The 24,481-nt window shown below is 38.4% G+C and overlaps 1 protein-coding gene and 1 non-coding gene across 2 annotated transcripts; one reads left to right on the top strand and one right to left on the bottom strand.

The window, feature by feature from the left end:
* Positions 1-3,509: 3,509 nt before the first annotated feature.
* LOC141635830 (small nucleolar RNA R71) lies at positions 3,510-3,617 on the bottom strand. The gene has a single exon (XR_012540488.1). It is a non-coding gene; the product is annotated as a small nucleolar RNA R71 (small nucleolar RNA).
* Positions 3,618-7,396: 3,779 nt separating this feature from the next.
* Positions 7,397-9,344, top strand: LOC141632075 (uncharacterized). The gene is made up of 2 exons (XM_074444658.1): positions 7,397-8,218; positions 8,316-9,344. Exons 1-2 carry the CDS (start codon positions 7,397-7,399, stop codon positions 9,342-9,344), a joined length of 1,851 nt encoding a protein of 616 aa, XP_074300759.1.
* Positions 9,345-24,481: the final 15,137 nt, after the last annotated feature.

Here is a 24,481-nt window from a genome sequence, read left to right as displayed (position 1 = left end):
CCTAGGATGTGTCATACTAGTATCCTTTGACCCATGGATTAAGGCCTAGTCAAGAGTACCTTGTGGTGTGATAACTCATTGGCTACCGTTTATTCCAAGGTGACCCTTGAAACCATGCAACCATCATTCATCCATGTTCTACCATACATTTTGTCATCAAAGGGAATGGGCACAAAAATTGTTCAAAATTTGAGTTCAAGAAATGAAATGAAAAGTCAAAAAGTTTGCAAATGCATCAAAAGAAAAGAGGAGTAACAAAAATGAAAACTCATATGCTTCAAAAATAAGGCACCCTCATTACTAATTGGGGTGACTTTGAAAATGTTCAAAAGAAAATGCAAAAGTTGAAAAATTGTCAAGTATTGAATTGCCAAACTCCCAAATGAAACTCAATTACTATTGATCCCTTTATCTATCGTATCCATTTTTGTGCATGCTAGAGAGGGGACGACCCTTCTTATTGTCTAGGCAAGAAGGGGAATTCCGCGATCCTCCAGTGTTTCTAACACCATAGGGAGTCTACTCTTGACAAAAGCATTTAACGATTGAGGACAAAGGTACCCTAGCTTGACACAACTTGGAGGTGATTTATTGGTATCCTTCTAGGCTTAGTAGTTTGATGAAACCATATCTATGAAGGAGTGTGTACCCTTGAATTGCTTTCCCTTTAGATAATTTCCGCCACTTAGATGAGGAAAGTGGCTATTCTTTTTGCAGATGCATCCATTACTCGATTTTGTGTGCTTTAATGATTGGATATGTCGCCATTTTGGCAAGACCCACCTTGCCTTGCAAGAAGGCATCCTACCTCATGGTTGTCTTGTTGTGAGCTGAAAGGGCGGAGTGAGACCCGCTAATTGTCTCATATCGGTTATATTAGTAGGATAGTTTAAATAAAGGTCCTAGTTTTTGTCACCTCTTTACCCGGGACGAGTAAAGGTTCGGTTTGGGGATATTTGATGTGACTCATATTTGCGCACATTTAGTCCCCTAATTGAGCCTATTTTGCATACTAATATAACATTCTATAGCCATTTTGTCCGTCAAATGCTTTCTATTTTGCTTTCCTAGTGCATTTCATATGTTTTGTAGAAAGCAGACAATTAGGCGGAAATTCCCGTCTCTTGAGCTTATTTGGAAGGACATTGACGATCTTGGTTGAACGAGTATGGAAGAAGAGGAAAGAACTAAAGACCAATATTGCAAGAATAAGAAGTATACGAGAGGAAGCGTTCTGAACAGCAATCCAAGCGTCCAAAGCAGGAAGTCGCTCGTCCAAGTGCCCCAGAATCCGAGCGGATTACCCTTGTGTACGAGCGTCCCTCGGCGTCTTCAGCAAGGATGCGCATCTCTCCAAAATACTTGCGTTTCCCTACTTAGAACTTAGAATTGTTAATTACTAATTTAGCCTTAGTTAACCTAATGAAGCACTACTATAAATACCCCATTTTGATGATAATCAAGGGAGGGCTTCCACATTATAAATTCCTCTTAGATTAGATTAGGAGTAGATTAGAATAGATTACTCTTTAACCTTTCCACAAATCACACATTAATCTCTCCTTAATTACTGTTCAAGTTTATTACTTTTGGGTAATTGAAGATTATTTGGGTTATTATTGGAGGATTGACAATCCTTCATCAATCAATCAAGTTCTCTTCTTTTATTTCTTGCTTTATTATTGGGAATCATCTCAAGTTTGGTATAATTCCTTTACTCTTTACTCTTTATTGTATTTCCTTAAGCTCTCATCATGTTTATACTTGTTGTAATGATTGACACCATTAATGACATGTTTTCCATGATAATGAGTGAGTAGTTTCCTTTAGCTAGGATTAATGGGTAAATAAGGGAACAAACATGGGGAATAAGCATGCTTAATTTAATATGTTTCCATGACTAAGATTGCTTGTTTGTTGTAATGTCAACCTATGCACATGTCATGTTTGATGAAATGCTAAGCCTGTGAATCCTTGCATTTACAACCATCTCTTATCTATTCAACTTGACTTGTAAGATATAAACCAACACGAGTCTTGTTAGACCATGCATGGAAGTGATTAGGAGGAAAGTAAGTCGACTTGTAGGTGTTGTACAATCTAATTGATTCGGCTCCGGGACCCAACTCTTCCTAAGAACCGTAAGACATAAACCAACTTGGTTCCTTTACAACATTAATTGCTTTCAACTTTGCGAACACGTTTGTATGGTCAACTCCCATGAATCCCTCATGAACTCATGATACCTTAGCACTTTTAATCATTTGTTTACATCCTTTATTTCATTGCTTATTATACTTTATTGCTTGCATTAGTCTAAGAACACAACTACAAACCCAAACAAATTGTGACATTAGCATAAATTGAGATAGATAGACTTAGAACACAAAGCACACCGTCCCATGGATCGACCTCGACTTACCAGTAACTAGTTGTTTATTGAGTATTATAAATGTGTTTTGATTGGGTGTACAACGACACGCTCACGATCAGAACCCATAACACCCTAGTGCCTTAATCTATTATTTACAAACCCCCCACTTTAGTTGCTTGTTTTGCTTTCTTTACATTTCATTGTTATAATAGTGTAGCTTGATACCCCATATCTCAACCCAATTTGTGACAAACCTAAGGCATATATTTCTACAACCGATAACTTAATTCAATACCTGTCCTTTGGGATCCGACCTTTACTTACCACTCTACTAAGAGTAGTTTGTTTAGTTATAAATATTGTTTTGGTTGGTTGACTTAGACGACAAAATTTCGAACCGCACCAAAAATGGCGCCGTTTCAGGGGACGGTGTTTAATTGAATTGTTATCTTTTGTTGTTTTTAGTTGTGTCTTTCTTAACCTTAGGGAAGTCAAACTCCTCAAGGTAGTTTTAATTGTTTTCTAGTTGTTTTCCTTTTGCATGTCTAGGAGATCATAAGGTAGACCTTTACCTATTGATTCCGAAATTGAATGAACTTTAACCAATATTAGAAGAACCGCTAGAGGGGCTTCAACAAGTTTGGGTATTGGAGAACTTTTGGACGTCGGTGTTATCCAATTGGATAGTGTTGTGTTTACCAACCCTTTTGCAAGAGAAGGAGAGGAGAACCCAATTTAAAACCAACCACAAAATCAACCCACAATGCCCAAATTTTTATCTCATTCCGTACCTACCGAGGAGAACCTATCAAATGGTACTCCAATACCACTTCACTTAACCGGTAATTTCATTACCAAATCTGTATTCATACAACTAGTTCGGAGAAGTCAATTTGGAGGGATGCCTAGTGAAGATCCTCATCTACACATGGAAACTTTTTGTGAATATTGTGATGCTATCTCTCAAACCGGAGTAACCCAAGATCAAATTCGATGGGTGTTGTTTCCTTTTTCCTTGATCGGTGCCGCAAAGCAATGGTTAAAGAGCCTAGACAAGGCTACCCCTTGTGTTGATTCATGGAAGAAGTTAGCACTTGCCTTCTACAAGAAGTTCTATCCTCCAGAGAAGACTAACATGTTGAGAGCCCAAATCACCGGGTTCAAGCAAAGGGATGAGGAATCATTATATGAAGCATGGGAGAGATTTATGGATACTTGTCGTTCTTGTCCACACCATGGACCTACTGAGTGGTTCCTTGTTCAACAGTTTTAGAATGGCTTATATGAAAACTCACGAAATGTGCTTAATATAGGCTTCAATAGGGGGTTCACCGAGGTTGATGACAACCAAACATGGGCCAAAATAGAAGAGATGGCAGTTCATAATTCCCCATATAGTAGGCCCCTAAAGGCCATTAGAGGAGGAAAGTGTGAGGTGGATTCCACCACACAATTAGGTGCTCAACTAAGTGCTCACATCGACACCATCAACTTGAAGTTTGAAAAGGCTATGGCTAAGCTTGATGAAGCTTCCAAATCACCAAAACAACATGTCAATGCTATGATGGCATCATCCTCAATCCCAAATGGAGTATGTGAAAGTTGTGGAACCTTGGGACATGATCAAGACGAATGTAGGAGAAGAAATGAAAAAGTGAATGCTTTCCAAGCATAGAAGAATGGCACCCCTTATTCCAACTACTATAATGAGAATACTAAATTCCATCCAAACCTTTCATACAAGAGCCAAAATGTCCAAAACCCTCAACCCACATACACACCACCTCCAATGAGAAATCTTACTCAAAGACCATACTATAATCAACCCAATGACCAAGCTTTTGATGTTCAAAAAGCGGTCCTCCAAATGCAAAAGAGCCAACAAGATTTCTTTGCTCAAATGCAAAGGGATAGCCAAGCCAAAGAAACCACCATCAATAATATCCTTGCCCACACCAAAATGTTGGAGACTCAATTATCTCAATTAGCATCTTCTAGCTCCCAAAGACAAAAGGGACAATTACCTCCTCAAGCCAACCCTCCCACAAGACATGAAACCGTCAATGCTATCCACTTGAGGAGCGGTACTAGATATGATGGACTAAAGGTGTAAATTCAAGAAGGAATTATTGAGAAGAATGACAAGCAAAGTGATGTGATTGACCCACTAAGGAGAAATCCTAAGGTGGTAGAGACAACAAACAATGACTCTTCAAAGAAGGGAAATGAAGAAAAGGCTAAGGAAACCGAGAAATATCCTATTGTGATTAGACTTCCATTCCCAAGTCGCCAAGCTAAGCCTAAGTTTGATGAGCAGCTTGGAAAGTTCACGGAGATTGTGAAGAACTTATACTATTACAATTACTCTCAAAGAGGACGCCCTTTAGAGTACGGTTGGGGACGGAACCGTCTTATATCGACCATAAATTTTGGCGCCATTGTAAATACATACTTAGGACGGTTAATTAGAACATCCGTCATCGTTGTAAAAATAACAAGGACGGTTGGTCAATAAAATCGTCTTCTTAATAAAATACAAGATGGGTTATTAACTAGACCGTCTTCTTATTTTTTAGTAGTGATGATCCAACTTCCCCACTACGTTACTCAATCCTTATTCAAACACAGCTTTATACCCTAATTAACCATAAACCTCAATCATCGTCGGTCTTAATCATAATCGCCCTAACGCTACCTGATCACCGCCTGTTGTTCATCGTCCGTCTTCATCATCATCGCCCTAACTACCAACATCTCACCGCCAATCACCGCATGTCGTTCATCTCCCTACCGAGGTGTGTCAATTGTAATATTTTTCATCTGTTACCTGATAAATGGTTTATTTAGTACAAATTGGTTTCGTAAATACCATAACTGAACAATGAAATCAATTCGTTTATTTGCTGAAATCAATTGATAATTTGTTTATTTGCTGATTATTTGTTTATTTGCCGATTACCGCCTGTCGTTTCTTTGCTGTTAATTCGTTTATTACTTTCAATCCACTTGCTGATAATTCGTTTGTTTGCAGCAAAATTGATTTCGTTTGATTGCTTAAATCAATTCGTTTGTTTGCTTAAAGGAATTCGTTTATTTGCTGATAATTATTTCCTGATAGTTCGTTTATTTGCATAAATCAATTGAACAATGAAATCAATTTTGCTGCTCCATGGTCAAATTTGCTGATAATTATTTCCTGATAGTTCTTCGTCTACTTCAGACTTTGTATCCATCAGTTCTTCGTCTACTCAGTTTGTGGTCAATATGTTAATAAACCCAAATGAATTTCTGAAAAAACGAGGAAGTTTTTAATGTGTTTCATCTCGTATTGCTTGTTTAACTGGTTCATGAACCCGACTTTCTTTCAGATTGTAATATGTAGAGAGAGCATAGTCAATAGCAGTGTTATAATAGCAGTGTCATAACTGTTGTTGATAATATCATGGAGTCTAAACAAAACTTCCGGGGGATTGTCATACTGATACAACTGATAAGGGTAATTACCTAGTGTAGAATCCATCAGTCGTACTATGTCAGATAGCTCAAACTTGAGAGAAAATTGACATGGTTGATCATCGTCACATAGTCGAATCTCGAAGTCTACTGTAGGCATAATCTTAATTTCAGAAAATGAATCCATGGATGTGGCTTAACAAGAACCCTAGTTTTCTATTTAAAATTTTAAATTGTGATGAGATATATGGTAGGAAATTCATATGAAGATGACAAGATGTTGCGTGTTAAGCAGATGAACTATGGTCTATGTATATATATTGATTACATAAAGGTAGAAGGTGCCACTCCGAATCACTGAAGAAGTTGGAATACTGAAACATGTTAGGTTTCGTATGTTTGAACTGCATTGACCAAGTCATGCCATGTTTATGCAATTACTCCAGTAGCTTCTCTCCAGTTGAAAGAGCGAGAGGTTCCTAAAAATAAAACATCAGATACTTCTCGCTATTTGAGTTGGCGAGATGTTATAGAATCCGTAAAAAAAAATAAAGTGGTGATGTGGACTCATTCCATGTAAATAGTTTGGAATGAGCTCCACTTTTGTAAATATTTTGGTTTACAACGCCAATTAAGAAAAAAACCATTAGGAATTATCATTTTATTCCACACACTCTTAAACCAAGGCACCCTCAACGTATTATCCATGGTTAGTCATTTTTAGCCTTCTGAAATTGTATAGTAATCCTTATCATCCATCCATTTATCCTATAATATGGCAGATTTGAATTTATCCTTTACTTCACAAATTTTCCTCCAAACCCAAGAGCTAGCATAGGTATGTGTATAATCTATCCAAGGAACATTTTTTATGTAAATCTTGTCCATCCATTGGATCCATAAATGGTCTTTTTTCTTGGCAATCCACAAACAAGTTTCCCTATAGCTGCTATATTCCATATCTTATCATCAGGAATACCTAGCCCTCCTTGTTCCATGCTTTTACAAAGTGTAGACCAGGCAACCAAAGGTGCTTTAGAATAGATTTCTCCCACTTCCCATAGAAAATTCCTACATAAGGCTTGAACCGATCCATGGGCTGGAGTCACCAAGAGGCGGGTTCGTGGAAACGGTGCTGAGCATTAGGTGTAGAATCCATTACGGCTTGGATTAAGCACACTGTAGTCTAGGTTTACAATGAAACAATTGAGCTTCTTCCTGTCATTGTTTTCTTTCAGGTTGTTAGGTGTAGCAAGTGCTGACATAATAGCCTTAAAATGTAAGAAGAATTTTATTAAAATAGTAATGAGTAATAGAAATTTACATTAGAAAAAACAATCTTATTAAAATGTAAGAAGAATTTTATTAGGGAAAGTGACGAACTCTATAAACTAAATTATAAAGAGATAAGATACAAACTCTATAACATAACAGCCTACAACGACTTAACTCATTCAGTAATCTGTTTTCATGTTTCCATGTCCCTGTGTTCGTATCTCTGATTCTGTGAAGAAGAGAATCAGTTAGTCTTTCACATCTGAGTTTATCTATATGATTATATAGATAATTATGGCCCGTACTTCGATGTTTGATGCGAAAAGAGGTGACCCAGAATATGATGTCGGGCTAGCTGAATTTTATTCCTTTGTTAGAGAGAATGTGACAAACACATCTAGTATGGCGTGCCCTTGTGATATGTGTCTTAATATGAGTTATATGAACTTGTCAGATGTAAAAACTCATTTACAAAAGAGAAATTTTAATCCAAAATATAGACGCTGGACTTTTCATGGAGAATCTAGAATCACAAAAGGAGGAATTGGAGAAGGTATTAATCTCCAATTTAGTGAGATGGAGAAAGAAACATGTTTCAATCTAATTGAAAAGGATTCTAATTCACTGGAAGATCCGAATTTGGGTATGAATTCGGAGTCGGTTGATGAGTCTGATGATAACTCTGAAAATATATGGGGAGATTTTTTTGGAGACAATGAGGAAGAACAGAACTCGTCTATAAATGTTGATGAAGACATTATAGATGATGATGATGAAGACCTTAATGAAAATGATTTGGAGGACATAAGTATTGTATTATATAAGTTAAAAGATACTGAGATGCCGTTGTATAAGAGTTGCAAGAAATACACAAAATTGGCGTCAATTATTAAGCTATATAATTTGAAAGCAAAAAATAGGTGGAGCGACAAGAGTTTTAATGACCTCCTAGAATTGGTGAAAGACGTGCTTCCCGAAGATAATGTTCTTCCCAATCGCACTTATGAGGCAAAGAAGATACTTCGAGGAATTGGTATGAAATATGAAAAGATTCATGCATGTCCTAACGATTGTATATTGTATCGCAAAGAATATGAGACATGCACGCACTCTACAGTTTGTAAAGAGTGGCGGTATAAAAAGAAGGAGGATCAAAAAAGTTTTGTGGTACTTTCCAATAATTCCAAGGTTGATACGCCTTTTTGCGAATAAGGAAGATGCGAAGCTATTGACATGGCATAAAACTGCCAAAACTAATGATGGGAAGTTGAGACACCCGGCTGATGGGTTAGAGTGGATGTACATTGATTCTAAGTACCCGGAGTTTGGTAAAGAACCGAGAAATCTCCATCTTGCATTATCAACCGACGGGATAAATCCTTATGGAAATTTGAGTAGTCAGCATAGTACTTGGCCAGTACTTTTAGGTATTTACAACTTACCTCCATTTTTATGCATGAAACGCAAATACTTGATGTTGTCCTTGTTGATTTCTGGGCCTCAAGAACCTGGTAATGATATAGATGTTAATTTGGCTCCTCTTCTCGATGATTTGAAATTATTATGGGATAATGGGATAGAAGTTTTTGATGCCTATCAGAATAGCGTATTCAATTTAAAAGCAATGTTATTGTGCACTATATCTGACTTTCCTGCATATGGCAATCTCTGCGGGCATACGGTACATGGGAAGGAGGCGTGCCCTTTGTGTGGTGAAGATGTAGATTCTTGCTATTTGACATTTTCTCGGAAGCAGGCCTACTTAGGATATCGTAGGTTTTTAGAAGAGGATCATTCTTATCGTAGGCAACAAAAAGTGTTCAATGGAAAACCCGAACATCGTCCACCTCCTAAGATATTAACGGGGAATGAAGTATATGAAAAGGTAAAAGATATTCAGATTACATATGGGAAGAAAGGTTCCAAATTGGCGTCTCGTGGTTATAAGAAGATGAGTCCTCTTTTTGAACAACTTCCTTATTGGTGTGTCCTCTCTACAAGACACTACTTAGATGTTATGCATATTGAGAAGAATGTATGTGATAATATCATCAACACTCTTCTCAATGTTCCAAATAAGTCAAAAGACAACAAGGCGGCTAGGAAAGATATGATGGATATGAAAATTAGGCCTGAGCTAGCACCGCAAGAAAAGGGAACAAGTTCTTATTTGCCTCCAGCTGCTCATACGCTTTCAAAAAAAGGAGAAAATGGAGTTTTGTCAGTGCTTGCATGGTGTTAAAGTGCCAGAGGGATATTCTTCAAATATAAGCAACCTTGTATCAATGCGAGATCTCAAGCTTACTGGTTTAAAATCTCATGACTGTCATACATTGATGCAACAATTACTACCTGTAGCTATTCGTTCCATTTTACCTAAAAATGTTCGATTTGCTATAAGTAGGTTCTGCTTTTTCTTCAATGCCATATGCAACAAAGTAAGTGATCCCTCAGAGTTGGTCTCCTTGCAAAAACTAATTGTTTCTTCTCTTTGTCAATTTGAAATGTATTTTCCTCCTTCTTTTTTCACGATCACGGTTCATCTAACTGTACACTTGGTTAGAGAGATTAGATATCTTGGGCAAGTTTATTTGAGGTATCAATATCCATTTGAAAGATTGATGAAAGTGTACAAGTCCTACACTTCTAATAGATATCGGTCCGAAGGGTGTATTGCTGAGCGTGCAATTATTGACGAAGCACTTTCTTTTTGTTATACTCACTTATCTGATGCAGAATTACTTGGGGTTCCTAAGAGTCGGCATAGTGATTGGATGACGGGAAAAGGGATTAGAGGTCATGTTTGTCAAGATATGACAACAGAGAAGTGGCATATTGCACACACAATTGTCCTTCACAACGAGGATGAGGTACAACCATACATCGAAGAACACATGGTGTTCTTAAGGGATAACCACCGAAATAAAACCGAGAAGTGAATTGCAAATGAGCACAATAAGACTTTTAGAGTTTGGTTTGAGGGTCGAATCATTCAAGACTTGCAAGAATATCCAGAAGCTATCTCTTCCAGATTAAAACGACTTTGTTTTGAGGCAGATATTTTCGCTTCTTCTTATACTGGTTATGCCATTAATGGTTGTACGTTTTACACTCGTAAGCAAGATGACATGAGCACAATGCAAAATAGTGGGGTTTGTGTAAAAGTAGAAGCAATGTACTTTGCTAGTTCGAAAGATAAAAATCCTATTTTAGGTAAAATGAATTACTATGGAGTTATTGAGGAGATTTGGGAGTTGAATTACAGAGAATTCGAAATTCCTATATTTGGTTGCAAGTGGATTGAAAGTAATAATGTCCTTCGCAAGGATGAATTAGGATTCACGTTGGTTAATCTCGGTAAAGTCGGTCATAAGGAAGACCCTTTCATATTAGCCACTCAAGCAAAACAAGTGTTCTATGTAACAGATCCGGTGGACAAAAATTGGTCCGTTGTTTTATCTGTACAGGGTAGGCGTGCACTGGATACTTGTGATGAAGTTGTTGTATTTGAGGGCTTTGACCATCAGTTATCACGGTTCGACGACGTTGATATTGTTAACCCCTCAAGTTTATATGCGCGTGATGATCACAATGAGGGCATATGGATTGAGAGTGAAACCAATTCAAAAAAACGTCCCCGTGATGTTAATGTTTGAGTAAACATGGTCAAATTTATATTTTTACTGTTTATTTCATTATTTTATTCAAGTAATTTAATTTGTAACTTTTTTTTCATTAAATGTACGGTATATTAATAAAGTAATTTAATTTACAAGAGAAGCATTTCTACCTTGCAGAGGACAACATTTGTTTTTTTTTTTTTGTCAACTGAGGGCTTCCTTTTTCATATGGTGAAATCAGTCCTGCATTTGTTCGTTTATTCCTTTGCTCCTGCATTAGCTCTTTGGTTCCTTTGCTTCTTTGCTACAAGTTTACTCTTATGCCAACTGTCTAGGTTGTAAAGAGTGGTGGTGACTTTGTGAATTAAAAATACTAATTCAATAAATTTATGTGCAGGTTTAGCGATGACACCACAAAAGAGAAAAAGAAGTAAGAGAAAAAACAGCTCCCGACAATCTGGTGATGGTACGACTAAGAGAGAAAAGCGTTACTAGAGGGGTCGATCGGTCTTAAAGTTAGCATCAAAAGCTCTTAGAGATGAGGACCCAATAAAGTTATAATGGAATAGTGAGCTGAATCTGCCGATTGGAGATTGGGCTGCGAAGTTCAGTAGTTGGATTGGAATTACTGTTCGGGGACATATTAGCTGCACGGTCGAAAAATGGGATGATGTGGATCAGCCGACAAGAAAAGATATGTTAGAAGTTATCACAGTATGTAGAAAATTACTTGGTTTTTAAAATCATTTATGTTTTCTTATACAAAGGGTTAGTTTTTATCAATATCTATTTTTGTTTTACTTTGACCATGTAGGGGGCATTCACAGTTAGTAAGGAATGTGAAGAATGGTGTCTTAGTAAGGCAGGAGAGTTATGGAGAAAGTGGAAGAGTAAGTTAGTCTTTGAGTGGTTATACGATGAGGAGACAGGAGCTATTCGGTGGACACCGCCGACCTTGTGGAAGCAGATAAAACCAGATGAATGGAATTCATTTGTAGCCTCCCATACTACTGATGCATTTAAGGTAACTTTAAAGTATTTTATAATGCTTAAATTACTATATACCAATCATGTTAAGGAAGTGTTGATTTGAATATTGAAATCTGAAATAGAATGAGAATGGGGAAGTAGATGAGAGTTAAGCCACAGAACGTGTTAAGGCTCTAATTTTTCTGCAAGATAAGCTAAGAAATATGCAGACATACACACCCAAACCCTTACTTTTACTACACCCATAATTAACTTTTTCTAGCTTCATCTCTCTGACTCTCCACCATAACTCGTATTCAATCCCTTCTCCATGTTTCTGACTCTACAAAACATGATAGAGCCTTTAATGTACTTGAGAAAACATGGAATAGTTTTTGGTTCAAAAAGTTTGAATAAACAACAAAAGAAGCATTTAAACATAATCCGTGAGAGAATAAAACTGATCATACCAAACTGAATCGCGTTCTTTCGAATGCTGATTTTGAGTTATGAAGATCTTCTACAGAAATTATCAAAACCATAAGAGGCAACTTTATATTAAATTTTGGTAAAGTACATCATAAACAGGTAACAAATTCCACCGGAAGACTTTTAGGGTAAAGCAAATTTGACTAAAAATTTTTGATCTGCGAAATCAGTATATTTTATCTTGAAATGCACCACAGTATCCAGATATAATTTCCACTGTTTTTCAACTATTATGATAAAAAGCATATTTACATTACAGAAAAAAACTCACAAACCTCTCTATCGTTCAGAATTGCTATTCAACTATTTATCATGGATTCAAATGCAGTCATCAGAAAATTTCGTTCGATTTTCCACCTCTAATTAGAAAATGAGATAATAGCATTTACCGAAATCTGAGGAACTACCTATAAAAAGGTGTGAACACCATGAATTAAAACCCCTACCCAGAGCTGGAACAAGGTACTGGATTTGCTCGGATACCCTATGAATCACGAATCATTAAGAGCGGATTCTATCTTGTCACTTAATGAAAATATGTATCACACACATTGTATAAGAGCGAATCACGAATCGGTGAGGGAGTATTCATAGCAAATCCGGTAACTATGAGCAGGAATATCAATTGAAGTAATAGGGGCCCACTAACACTAACAGGGACCCTACACAACCAGAGCAACATTAATGACTTCTCTAAAGGTCTCTTGCACACCTGGGGCAATAGTAAGTTCATCCAAATCCCTTAACAAATGAAGTTGCAAGAGTCTGATAGAATACCCAACTTTCAACTAAAGGTGACCAACATCCTGAGAAAGGAACTATATGCATAGATATAACTATATAAGACAAGGAAAATGCAAAATCAATTTAGGGGATTATTTTTTCAATCAGAATTTAGCATTATCCTATGGTTATAACTCGCTGAGATCTTGGGAATCCAAGAGGTACTGCAATTGCTAGTGGTTATAACAGTGATGACTAGAAGCTGAGGCCTTTAATAGTTAGATCTGAGGGCTGACCTAGTGATAATAACAAACTTCAGGCCATATGCAAAATAAAACTATTGAGAGGCCAAGAGGTACAGCCTTCCCTCTAATGTGCATGTCCAACACAACACAAGTACTGAGCTCTCACAAGTGAAATAGCCATGAAACATGTTTTTATTCTGCTCAAGGTTTTCTAATTGAAAGCAAGGTTCTGAAAGTCAAACTCCACATACTCGTCCAAGTGCACCCATACCCCTTACCCCATAGAACACCATTTTCTTTAGTTTAAAATAGGAGAAAAATCATTGACAAATATAACCTTCCCTCTAACTTGCACGTCCAAGGAAACAAAAGTTGATCTCTCACAAGTAAAATTGCCACGAAACATGTTTTATCTGCTCAAGATTTTCTAATTGCAAGCAAGATTATGACTCGTTATGAGAGTCAAACTCCACATACACAACCAAGTGCACACATGACTCAATAGAATGCTATAACTTATATTATGTTCACAAAGGAGGCACTGTCGAAACATGATATATGATACCCGTCGCTGTGAGTACCAAAGATAAAATTTATAATTCCTATTAAAACTAACCTAGGCTAGTGGTAACAGGGTCGAACCACAGAGAGGCGGGGGAGTTTATGTTGTTTAATATTTTAGTCTATGGGTAACAAATAAGGGGGGTTTTGATTGGAGTAAGTCTAAGTCTAATTGCGAAAACAAATGAGCAAATAATGAAAATAAACGTAAACTAATGATAAAAGAAAGAGCTAGGATGATCGGGTCACTACAGCTTCGATGGCACATAAGTCTAGGTAAGTCTCGAAATACAGTCGTGGGTGATGGGGAAAACAAGTCCTCTCGGTCCATGTTAATTAGTAACTACCTCTCGGCCTATGCTACTAATCCCTAAGTCTCATTAATACTAACTCTCGTTCTTGACTAATGATTCTTAATGCAAACTAAATTACATTATCTTTCGATCTAGCAATCTAGCCGTCTTAAATCGTTAATCTAAGTCCTTCCCTATCTTTCGATCTACAGGTTGGTCAAAACTAAGCATCTAACAAGTCTCCGCTAGGTCTCATTGATAGATATTGCACTTAACGATTCAAACGAAGCAAATCAAACACGAAGTCGGTCGATCGACCAGCTACTCCAGTCGATCGACCAAGCCCTAATGCGAGGTCGCCTATTCTAATGCCATCTACGCTAATAGCTCGCCTACATCCTAGCAAAGGTGATTTAGCTACACATACTAGCAATGATAACAACAATGAAATTGATGAAATAAACAGAAGGATTCATGCTTGAAATAATAGAACAAACAATTAACATAAACGATGAATCGGTTTAGGGAACTAGCTAGCAATTTCTATACTAAGAAAGCAATAAAAATAAACTGAAATAAGAACAAGGGAATACCGAAATTGCAGAGGAAAGATTAAAAACTCAAACGAAAATCCCTTGCAAAGCAATATTTTCGAACCCTAATTACTGTCTAAAGAACTGTATGTAAACTAAGCTAATGAATAGATCCATCCCAAAGAAACAGGAAGAGTTACGTTATATAGAAGAATAACGTAACCTAAAACCAAAACCTAATTACAATATGGGCTTCTAATTCTCGTTCTTAATTTGCGTCAGAGTCGAGGGGTGGTCGATCGACCACAAGACCCGATCGATCGACCGAGTAGCAGCGAACAGTAGCTACTGGAACCCGTGGGGTGGTCGATCGACCACTTGGACCGATCGATCGACCAAGAGTCTTTGTCTGAGAATAGCATTCTGCCGATTCCGCAGCGCGCACCGATCTTAAAACAGCTGCCATTTCTTCGCTCCTTGGTCAAATCAGGCGTTCTACGCGGCGTTGGAAAGCTAAGAGGATAAGATTTCACCTCCAATTGGAATCACTCGATTATCAGGTCTAGAACTCGAGATATAGCCATCTGAATCAGGCTGCAATGTCGAGAAGCACTTCTTTGCTTCTTAAACTCGTACACACCCTTTCTTTTGCTAACTTTAGGCATTGAAACGCGCACCAAGCTCATTCCTCGAGTCAATACTTCATGTCAAATGCAATGCTAAGTACTTAGGGACGGATTCGGCTTATTTTCCGCTGAAATCTTCATATTCCTACAAAATCACAAGAAAAGGAAGAAATACACGAAACAAGGGAAATAGTAGCATAAACTACTCAATTGAGCTCTGAAATGCATGTGAAATGAGGTGTAAAACATCATATAAATGACACGCATCAAACTTCCCCAAACCAAACCCTTGCTTGTCCCCAAGCAAGAACTAGACTCGATCTAATGACCTAATGGAACGAGTTCAATCTCGGAGCGAAATGCAACATGTAAAGCCTAAACCAATTTAATGCAATAACCGACAGTCAATTAGCAATAAAAATCATGCAAACGAGTTATGAAGTCGTTAAAAGCTTTGAACCGTCAACTATAGAGACTTATCATTATGGACTCTCACGGGTCGCTCAAATCACACAATGAATACGGGTGAGTATATGTAAAAGATAGAAAGAAGTAAATTTTGTAATGACACTCACCTAACTACGACCTATAAGAACATGCCTGCAGTCTAATATGAAAATGATCTCTACAACCGTACATATGCATTCCAACCGAACATATGACCATGACACACGCCGAGGTAAATATGGGATATGTGAGGTAATGGGTAAGAAGGGGCTAAAAAGAATTTGGATATGAGGAGTAATAAGCCAAGCTAGTAACTTCAATCCAAACTATAAGTTTAATCCCAACTTCAAACTCAATGTAAATGATACAAGACGGTGCCAATTCAAGGCACAAAGCTCACAACCTCCATAAAAGTTAATTCCCCAAAGAATATAAATGAGAACATGGGAGTGAAAACCACCAAATCATAATAATTGAAATATGTGATTTTTCGAACTTTTCTTTTTCTCGGGATGCAGTCGATCGACCATAGGGAGCAGTCGATCGACCGGATTATACAGTACAACACTCGTTTCTTTTTTTTTTTCTTTTTCAAATCATTTTTCTTCTTTTTTCTCTTTTTCTTTCTGTTTTTCTTTCAACTTTTCCAATTCTTTTCCTCCTTCATTCTTTTTGTCCATCATCATCTCAAAATGAGCATATAACCAAATCGCAATAAAACATTCCCAAAAATACAAGTACTAGCTCGGATAAGGTAGGCTAATTTTAGACTGTAGTTTATGGGACAAAAGAGGCTAAATTTGGCTATGAGGGGTTCATGGGCAAAATAAGAAAAGGGAAACCTCTACCACATGTGTCAACAAACCACAAACCGAATGCATACAGGTATTAAGTAGATCAAATTCATATTTATGCATATTAATGTAACATGTCTCATAAGGAGTACTACTCACATCCTAGATAAACTGGTCATGAATGCCACCAGTTATAGGCTCTAAAACTCAGAAATATGATGTAGTTTGCCAAAAATCTAAGTCAAGTCTCAAGCTCAGCAAGATAATTTAACGAAAACTCGTAGACTATGCATATTTGATTCTACTAATAACATGTCAATTAGCAAGGCTTAGGCAAAAACAGATGCAAATGCAATGTCATCCTTGAAATACTACCGTTCCGACTCAACCTATATGCCAAAGTAAACGTGCATTTTTGTTTGAATATTTTGAAATTTTTTCAAAATATTTTGGTATTTTTGTATATATAAAAGAAATGAAATAAACAATGCAAAACAGAATTAAACGTGAATGCAAGCAAATGATATGCGACGCAAAACCCTTCCCCAAACCAAATCGCACAATGTCCCCATTGTGCAAAATCATGTAATGAAATAAACAAGGAAAACGGGAATTTGCGAGAAAATAAGTAAATATGACATGAAGTGGAAATCGGGAACTCACAAGACTTTAAGCGCAGCAAAAGGAAACCTCCCCAAACCAGCGTGACCTAGGAGGTTTCAGTAGCCAGCAGTGCTACCAAATAATAAGTACCTAAAAAGACAAACAAATGATACCGCGTGTAAAACGAGAAAACAATAATGAGGCGGTAATTATGTGCACAATAGAAGAAAAATAGAAGAAATAAGTAATATGACGGAAGATAAAGTGGAGTAGAAAACTCCTTCAATTCCGCAAATCGACCAAACACAAGCAGGGAAAGGTCGTGAAACAGATCTGACGACGACAACGGTCGATCGACCATAGCGACGATCGATCGATCGGAAAACTCATTTGTAACTTTCTGATTTCTTCGAATTAGCTCGAGAATTTGAGCTAATATGGTCTATAAACCTGCAAACGCACAAAATACCGCGCCCAAAATTGCGCAAAACCCAAAGTAACAGTCTAAAGTTTATAGAAAATCCTAAGCAAACCAAACTAAGCGAAGTTTCGCGCACACGAAAAACGATAAAAGGTCTAAAAGCAATAAAATAGATCAACTAAAGCTGAAAAATCTCCGACCAAGGCTTCTGCCTACATGAAGTAGCTTCCGCAGTGCTCATCTCAGAAGCTGGACTCCACTCTACTCCGACTGGGATGCTCAATGGATCATCCCTAGCATCTTCCCAAGCATGGCCATCATCTCCTAGCTCCTCACACTCGAGATCCGACTCCGAAATTTGGACTGGCTCCTTCTTCTTGGGCTCCTCATCCGGCTCCTCGTCAGTTGCATAGCTCAGACATCCCAAACCGCCTCTCTGCACAATGGGCTCCTTCACAGCTGGAGCAATGAGCGGCTCCTCCTTCCCCAAACCATTTCCTGCGACAGTCAAAACAGAAGAATTTGCCTCCAATTTGCTCCCAATCTGGGGCGGAGGTGTCATAACAGGAATAGGTACAGGTAGGGAAGTGGGAATGTCAGAAAGCACAAAATAAGATTTCTTTTCAGAAATCATATTACAGGTCATGGGCCACATGGGGTCCTTCTTTCTAGGGGACTGGGCAAACATGATAGAGTGCTTCCCTACCTTAAATTTCAAAGTTCTTTCCCCTACATCAATTATTGCACCAGCAGTGTGCAAAAACGGTCTTCCCAAAATAATTGGGGTGTTGACATCTTCAGGAATATCCAAAACAACAAAGTCAACAGGAAAAAAGAACTTTTCAATTTGAACAGGCACATTCTCTAAGACCCCTCTTGGTCGAAATCGCAGAACGGTCAGCCATTTGCACAGTCATGTCGGTAATGGCAAATCTAGTCAATCTCAACTTCTTAGCCAGACTCAAAGGCATAACACTGACACTAGCCCCTAAATCACATAATGCCTTCTCGATTGAGAAGGTACCAATATTGCAGGGGACAGAGAAACTACCTGGGTCAGACAGTTTATGAGTAGCAGTGTGAGTTAAGTACGAACTAGACTCTTGATTAAATGCACCGACTCCACAACATTCAAAGACCTCTTCTTAGCTAGCAATTGTTTCATGAACTTCATATATGCAGGTATTTGATTAACTAGCTCTAAGAAAGGAATTTGCACGTTAAGACTACGCACGACATCTTTAAATTTATCAAATGTTACCTCATCTTTGGTCGGCACTAGTCTCTCTGGATAAGGGGTGTCGAAGTAGCTTTGCCCTCTCTTCTAGGTCTCTCACACCGGCATCAGTGGACTTAGGCCGAAAATCCACTACTTTGTCTTTGTTGTAACTTGACCCATCTTGAGACCGTCTCGGAATGAACCATTAACCATCGTAGGATCATACTTTGGAATTGAACGGACCCATCAGACTCGGGTCTTGCCTCAATAATTCCGGAGTCGTCTCATCCCGAAACAAGAAATCCCTCAAGTTATCTGGCATTGGAGGGCGGATTGGCTCATCATCAGCAGCATCATCAGTCGATCGACCAGTGTGGTCGGTCGATCGACTGATTTCTTCTTTTCCAGAATGAACAGAGAGATCAGAAGGTATCACTGAGGATCGCGGGTGGTCGATCGACTAGGTGATGCGTCAATCGACCGGAATCGGCTGTCCGTCTTCTTCTCGCCCTTTTTCTTCTTTCCTTTTCCAGCGGCTTTCTTAGGTCCATCAAGAGCGGACCCGCTCCTCAGCGTCATTGCATGTACGGTCTCAATACGCTGATTTAGAAAGTGAAATTGACTCGGTATCTCAGCTGCATTTTGATCCAATGTTGCAATATGAGATATCGCCCGCGATTAAGACCCGATTCGCCGCATTGCTTTTCTCGTACCTCCACCATAAGCAACGGTGCACTAGACTCGTCAACTCGCAACTTCGTTTTTCAACTCTTCTTTGTGACGGAGTGGATGGTGGTGGGGCTTCATTTGGAGGCTCATATGGTTGATGCGGTGAAGTAGGAGCGTAATTATACGAATTGTCGAGCTGAAGTTGATGAAAAGCGATCATCTTCTCCTTAGGGTGCCCGCATGCATCAGGTGTGTGTCCCGCTCCGCCGCATCTCCCACAAAATGGAACCTGCTGCTCCTGAGAATGGAACATGTGTGGATCCTTCTGAAGTGCTGCAGATAGGACCTGTAGGACCTAACAAAACAACACTAAAGAAGATGGTAAGAACTGCCTCAAGGTACTCAGTCTTCCCTTGAGGCGAAAAAACAGACTAAAATGAAAAACAACTACAACTAGCGTGCCTCCCAACGGCGCCAAAATTTGATACCCGTCATGTTGTGAGTACCAAAGATAAAATTTATAATTCCTATTAAAACTAACCTAGGCTAGTGGTAACAGGGTCGAACCACAGAGAGAGGCGGGGAGTTTATGTTGTTTAATATTTTAGTCTATGGGTAACAAATAAGGGGGGTTTTGATTGGAGTAAGTCTAAGTCTAATTGCGAAAACAAATGAGCAAATAATGAAAATAAACGTAAACTAATGATAAAAGAAAGAGCTAGGATGATCGGGTCACTACGACTTCGATGGCACATAAGTCTAGGTAAGTCTCGAAATACGATCGTGGGTGATGGGGAAAACAAGTCCTCTCGGTCCATGTTAATTAGTAACTACCTCTCGGCCTATGCTACTAATCCCTAAGTCTCATTAATACTAACTCTCGTTCTTGACTAATGATTCTTAATGCAAACTAAATTACATTATCTTTCGATCTAGCAATCTAGCCGTCTTAAATCGTTAATCTAAGTCCTTCCCTATCTTTCGATCTACAGGTTGGTCAAAACTAAGCATCTAACAAGTCTCCGCTAGGTCTCATTGATAGATATTGCACTTAACGATTCAAACGAAGCAAATCAAACACGAAGTCAGTCGATCGACCAGCTACTCCAGTCGATCGACCAAGCCCTAATGCGAGGTCGCCTATTCTAATGCCATCTACGCTAATAGCTCGCCTACATCCTAGCAAAGGTGATTTAGCTACACATAGGGGTGGGCATAATCCGGTCCGGACCGGAAAAATGGACCGGTCCGGACCGGAATCTAGTGGACCGGAACCGGAATTAAAAATTCCGGTCCGGTCTCCGTCCACCATTTTTCAAGATTCGGTTTTCGGTCCGGTCCGTCCGGGACCGTATTTTCGGTCCGGACGGTTTGGACCGGAATGTCCGGAATTATTGTTATTTGCATTTTTTTCTTAAAATTGTATTTTTATTCCGGTCCAAACCGGTCCAACCGGTCCGATCCGGTCCAATGGACCGGAATTTTTGGACCGGAATTTGAAAAAGTGGGTAATTCCGGTCCAACGGTCCGGTCGTCTTGGACGGAATTTTTCGGTCGGTCGGTCCGAATTTTTGTAATTCGGTCCGGTCCCGGTCCATGAAATTTGTCGATACCGGTTCCGGTCCAAACCGGTTCCGGTCCGGTCCGGTCCGGTTTTGGACCGGTGCCCACCCCTAGCTACACATACTAGCAATGATAACAACAATGAAATTGATGAAATAAACAGAAGGATTCATGCTTGAAATAATAGAACAAACAATTAACATAAACGATGAATCGGTTTAGGGAACTAGCTAGCAATTTCTATACTAAGAAAGCAATAAAAATAAACTGAAATAAGAACAAGGGAATACCGAAATTGCAGAGGAAAGATTAAAAACTCAAACGAAAATCCCTTGCAAAGCAATATTTTCGAACCCTAATTCTTGTCTAAAGAACGTATGTAAACTAAGCTAATGAATAGATCCATCCCAAAGAAACAGGAAGAGTTACGTTATATAGAAGAATAACGTAACCTAAAACCAAAACCTAATTACAATATGGGCTTCTAATTCTCGTTCTTAATTTGCGTCAGAGTCGAGGGGTGGTCGATCGACCACAAGACCCAGTCGATCGACTGAGTAGCAGCGAACAGTAGCTACTGGAACCCGTGGGGTGGTCGATCGACCACTTGGACCGATCGATCGACCAAGAGTGTCGCATGAATAGCATTCTCGTCGATTCGCAGCGCACCGATCTTAAAACAGCTGCCATTTCTTCGCTCCTTGGTCAAATCAGGCGTTCTACGCGGCGTTGGAAAGCTAAGAGGATAAGATTTCACCTCCAATTGGAATCACTCGATTATCAGGTCTAGAACTCGAGATATAGCCATCTGAATCAGGCTGCAATGTCGAGAAGCACTTCTTTGCTTCTTAAACTCGTACACACCCTTTCTTTTGCTAACTTTAGGCATTGAAACGCGCACCAAGCTCATTCCTCGAGTCAATACTTCATGTCAAATGCAATGCTAAGTACTTAGGGACGGATTCGGCTTATTTTCCGCTGAAATCTTCATATTCCTACAAAATCACAAGAAAAGGAAGAAATACACGAAACAAGGGAAATAGTAGCATAAACTACTCAATTGAGCTCTGAAATGCATGTGAAATGAGGTGTAAAACATCATATAAATGACACGCATCAATATATATATATATATATATATATATATATATACAGAATATCGACTATACATGGACCCAAGAGAATAGTCACTCGTAATTTGTTGTTAGCCAGTTACGTTCAGAGTCATAATTGTCATTTACCTATAGAGGACTAGAAGTCAAGTAATATAAAGAGGGCGAAGCATAGAGGTTATTCTGAAGTCAATTAAAGGTTTCAATCAGTTATGCTGAAAATTAACCGAAGTCAGGCATATAATTTACTCTGTAGCACAACAAGGAAAATAAACAAAACCAAGACTAACTCTACAGGAAAAATAAAGCATTTATAAAGATAAAATCATATCTATAGCCACAAAAACACACAACTGTAAACCTGTATAAAACAGTGGTGATTCATTGTCAAGCTTTTCCATAACTATGTTATTTAAGTTACTGTTTTTGTGGCTACAAATTATTCATTCTACAATGTAAAATGATATTCTGGGATGAAAAACGGGCCATTAGTGAGAAAAATAAGAAGAATGCGGCTCAAAGGCAAGCACAATACCATGGTTCTCGAGGAGGATATCGGGAAATTGAAAAGAAAGTTGTAAGTTAACTTTTAATTGTTTAACTTTCTGCATTCATACTTATGGAATATTTAGCCAACTTAAGTTAAATGCCTTTTTTTGAAAGCAGATTTTGCCGCGAAGGGATGCCCAGTGGAAAAAGTTGATCGATATTTAATTTGGCTAAGGGCTCACAAGTCTGAGAATGGAGATATGACCGATTATGTTAAGGAAGTGGAAAAAAAATTGTAAGTTAGTATGACATTTGAAATGTACGTTGAAACTAATATATATGTAGCTAATTTTGTACACAACTATTTTATTTTATATGTGTCATGTGTGTGTAGGAAGCAATAAAAAAATACGTGAAGGCAGGTGTATTTATTCCCAAGGGACGCGATGATATACTTGCTAAGGCGCTTGGCAAGGCCGAACATCCTGGTCATGTTCGAGGAGTTCCTAATGGCATAAGCATAAAAGAATATTTTGGGAAAGCTCCCAAAAACCCAACTTCAACGGAGTTGAAGGAGCGGGTAATTTATTACTAAACATTGGCTTTAGTCAAGAGTACACAAAGTGTTCAATAAGAAACTGATTTCTTATTCAATTTTTTCCTTGTGTAGATAAGTACTTTGGAAGAGCAATTGAAGGAAACTCAAATGATGATGTTGAAGTACTGGCAAACGGGTGAGCGACCAAGTGAAAAAGTATTAGCCCGTTTCATAGACGCGATGATTAAGAATACACAAGGAAAATCTGCATCTATGGAGGGATCTCAATCACAAGCTAGAGAGGAGTTAGAAGCTGGAAAAGCTACTAGAGAGAAGTCTGGAGAGGAGTCGCCGGATGACGAGCCATCTTATAAGGAGAAATCAGTTGGGCGATCTAGTGAGGAGCCACTATCTGATGAGGTTTTCCGTACTCTAGTGGCCACCATTCCGAAGTTTTCTATCTCAACACTAAAGGTAGTCAAATTATATTCTCTCCCTTATATCATATTTATGTGTCTGCTCTACTTTATGCTGTCTTGGACAAACAAATGTTAGTTTGATAATATGATGGTTAGATTTTCATATGATTATTTTTAGGTAAGCTGATCGGTTATTTATATGCAACTTTTTTTTTGAAAAGTCCTTGTTCGTACTGGTACTTTAATAATCTTATATTGATATAGATGACATATTTTGTAATTATGATTAATTTGAATTGTTTAGGCTTGGAAAAATTGTGTATTATCATTGCTAGGAAAACCGATAAAGATGGTGGCTTCAGGATTGGTGTACATGTCACGTAATGGGGAGTTTGTTTCCATTCACGGTGCCTCCCTAGGTAATGGTTTTAAAAAAGTCACAATCAAGGAAGTCTATGGTGGATCCGAAAATGCTTTGTTGCCGGTACCCGCTGGCCACTTGGAGATATTAAATGATGCTAAGGGCTCATTTGTTCAATGGCCAGAAAGTAGTATTCATAGTCCTAATGAGGTAATTTCAATTGCCTCTCCTAATAGAGAGGCATGTACGCATAAACCTCTCCCTTAAAAATCCTATAGAATTGCTTTAATCTCCTTTGTCTTCAGCACGCCGTGTCAAACAATAGTGGAACATTTCTATTGATTTTTGTTTTCATCCTTCTTAATAATAATGTTGGTAGTAATATCAGCTACACAAAGAAATTAAATGCTTTTGATAACCATGCAGAAAAATACAAGAGAAGATGAGACACCCGAATCAACCAATTCTACACAACCAAGGTCTAAGCCTTTAGACCCAACCTCAGCCTATTTTCTTGGCGTAAAAGTTAGTCCCAAGTTCAGGCAAAAATGGAGAACCATGTCATTAAAGAAGTTAATAATTGAGGCTCGTGTGTTAAAGACAAGTGCAACGATGATCAACATGGACATAGAAGAGCATATACTACACCAAGAACAGAAATGCAGGCTTACCTATGAAGACCTTA

Source organism: Silene latifolia, chromosome Y, assembly GCF_048544455.1.
Source record: "Silene latifolia isolate original U9 population chromosome Y, ASM4854445v1, whole genome shotgun sequence".
Taxonomy (NCBI): Eukaryota; Viridiplantae; Streptophyta; class Magnoliopsida; order Caryophyllales; family Caryophyllaceae; genus Silene; species Silene latifolia.
Note: the sequence above shows the minus strand (reverse complement) of the source record. Positions and strands in the feature narration are given on the sequence as shown.

Coding starts and splice junctions, on each gene's coding strand:
- LOC141632075 (XM_074444658.1), top strand. CDS start 7,397: ATGGCCCGTACTTCGATGTTTGATGCGAAAAGAGGTGACCCAGAATAT. Junction 8,219..8,315: donor AGACATGCACGCACTCTACA/GTTTGTAAAGAG, acceptor TTTGCGAATAAG/GAAGATGCGAAGCTATTGAC.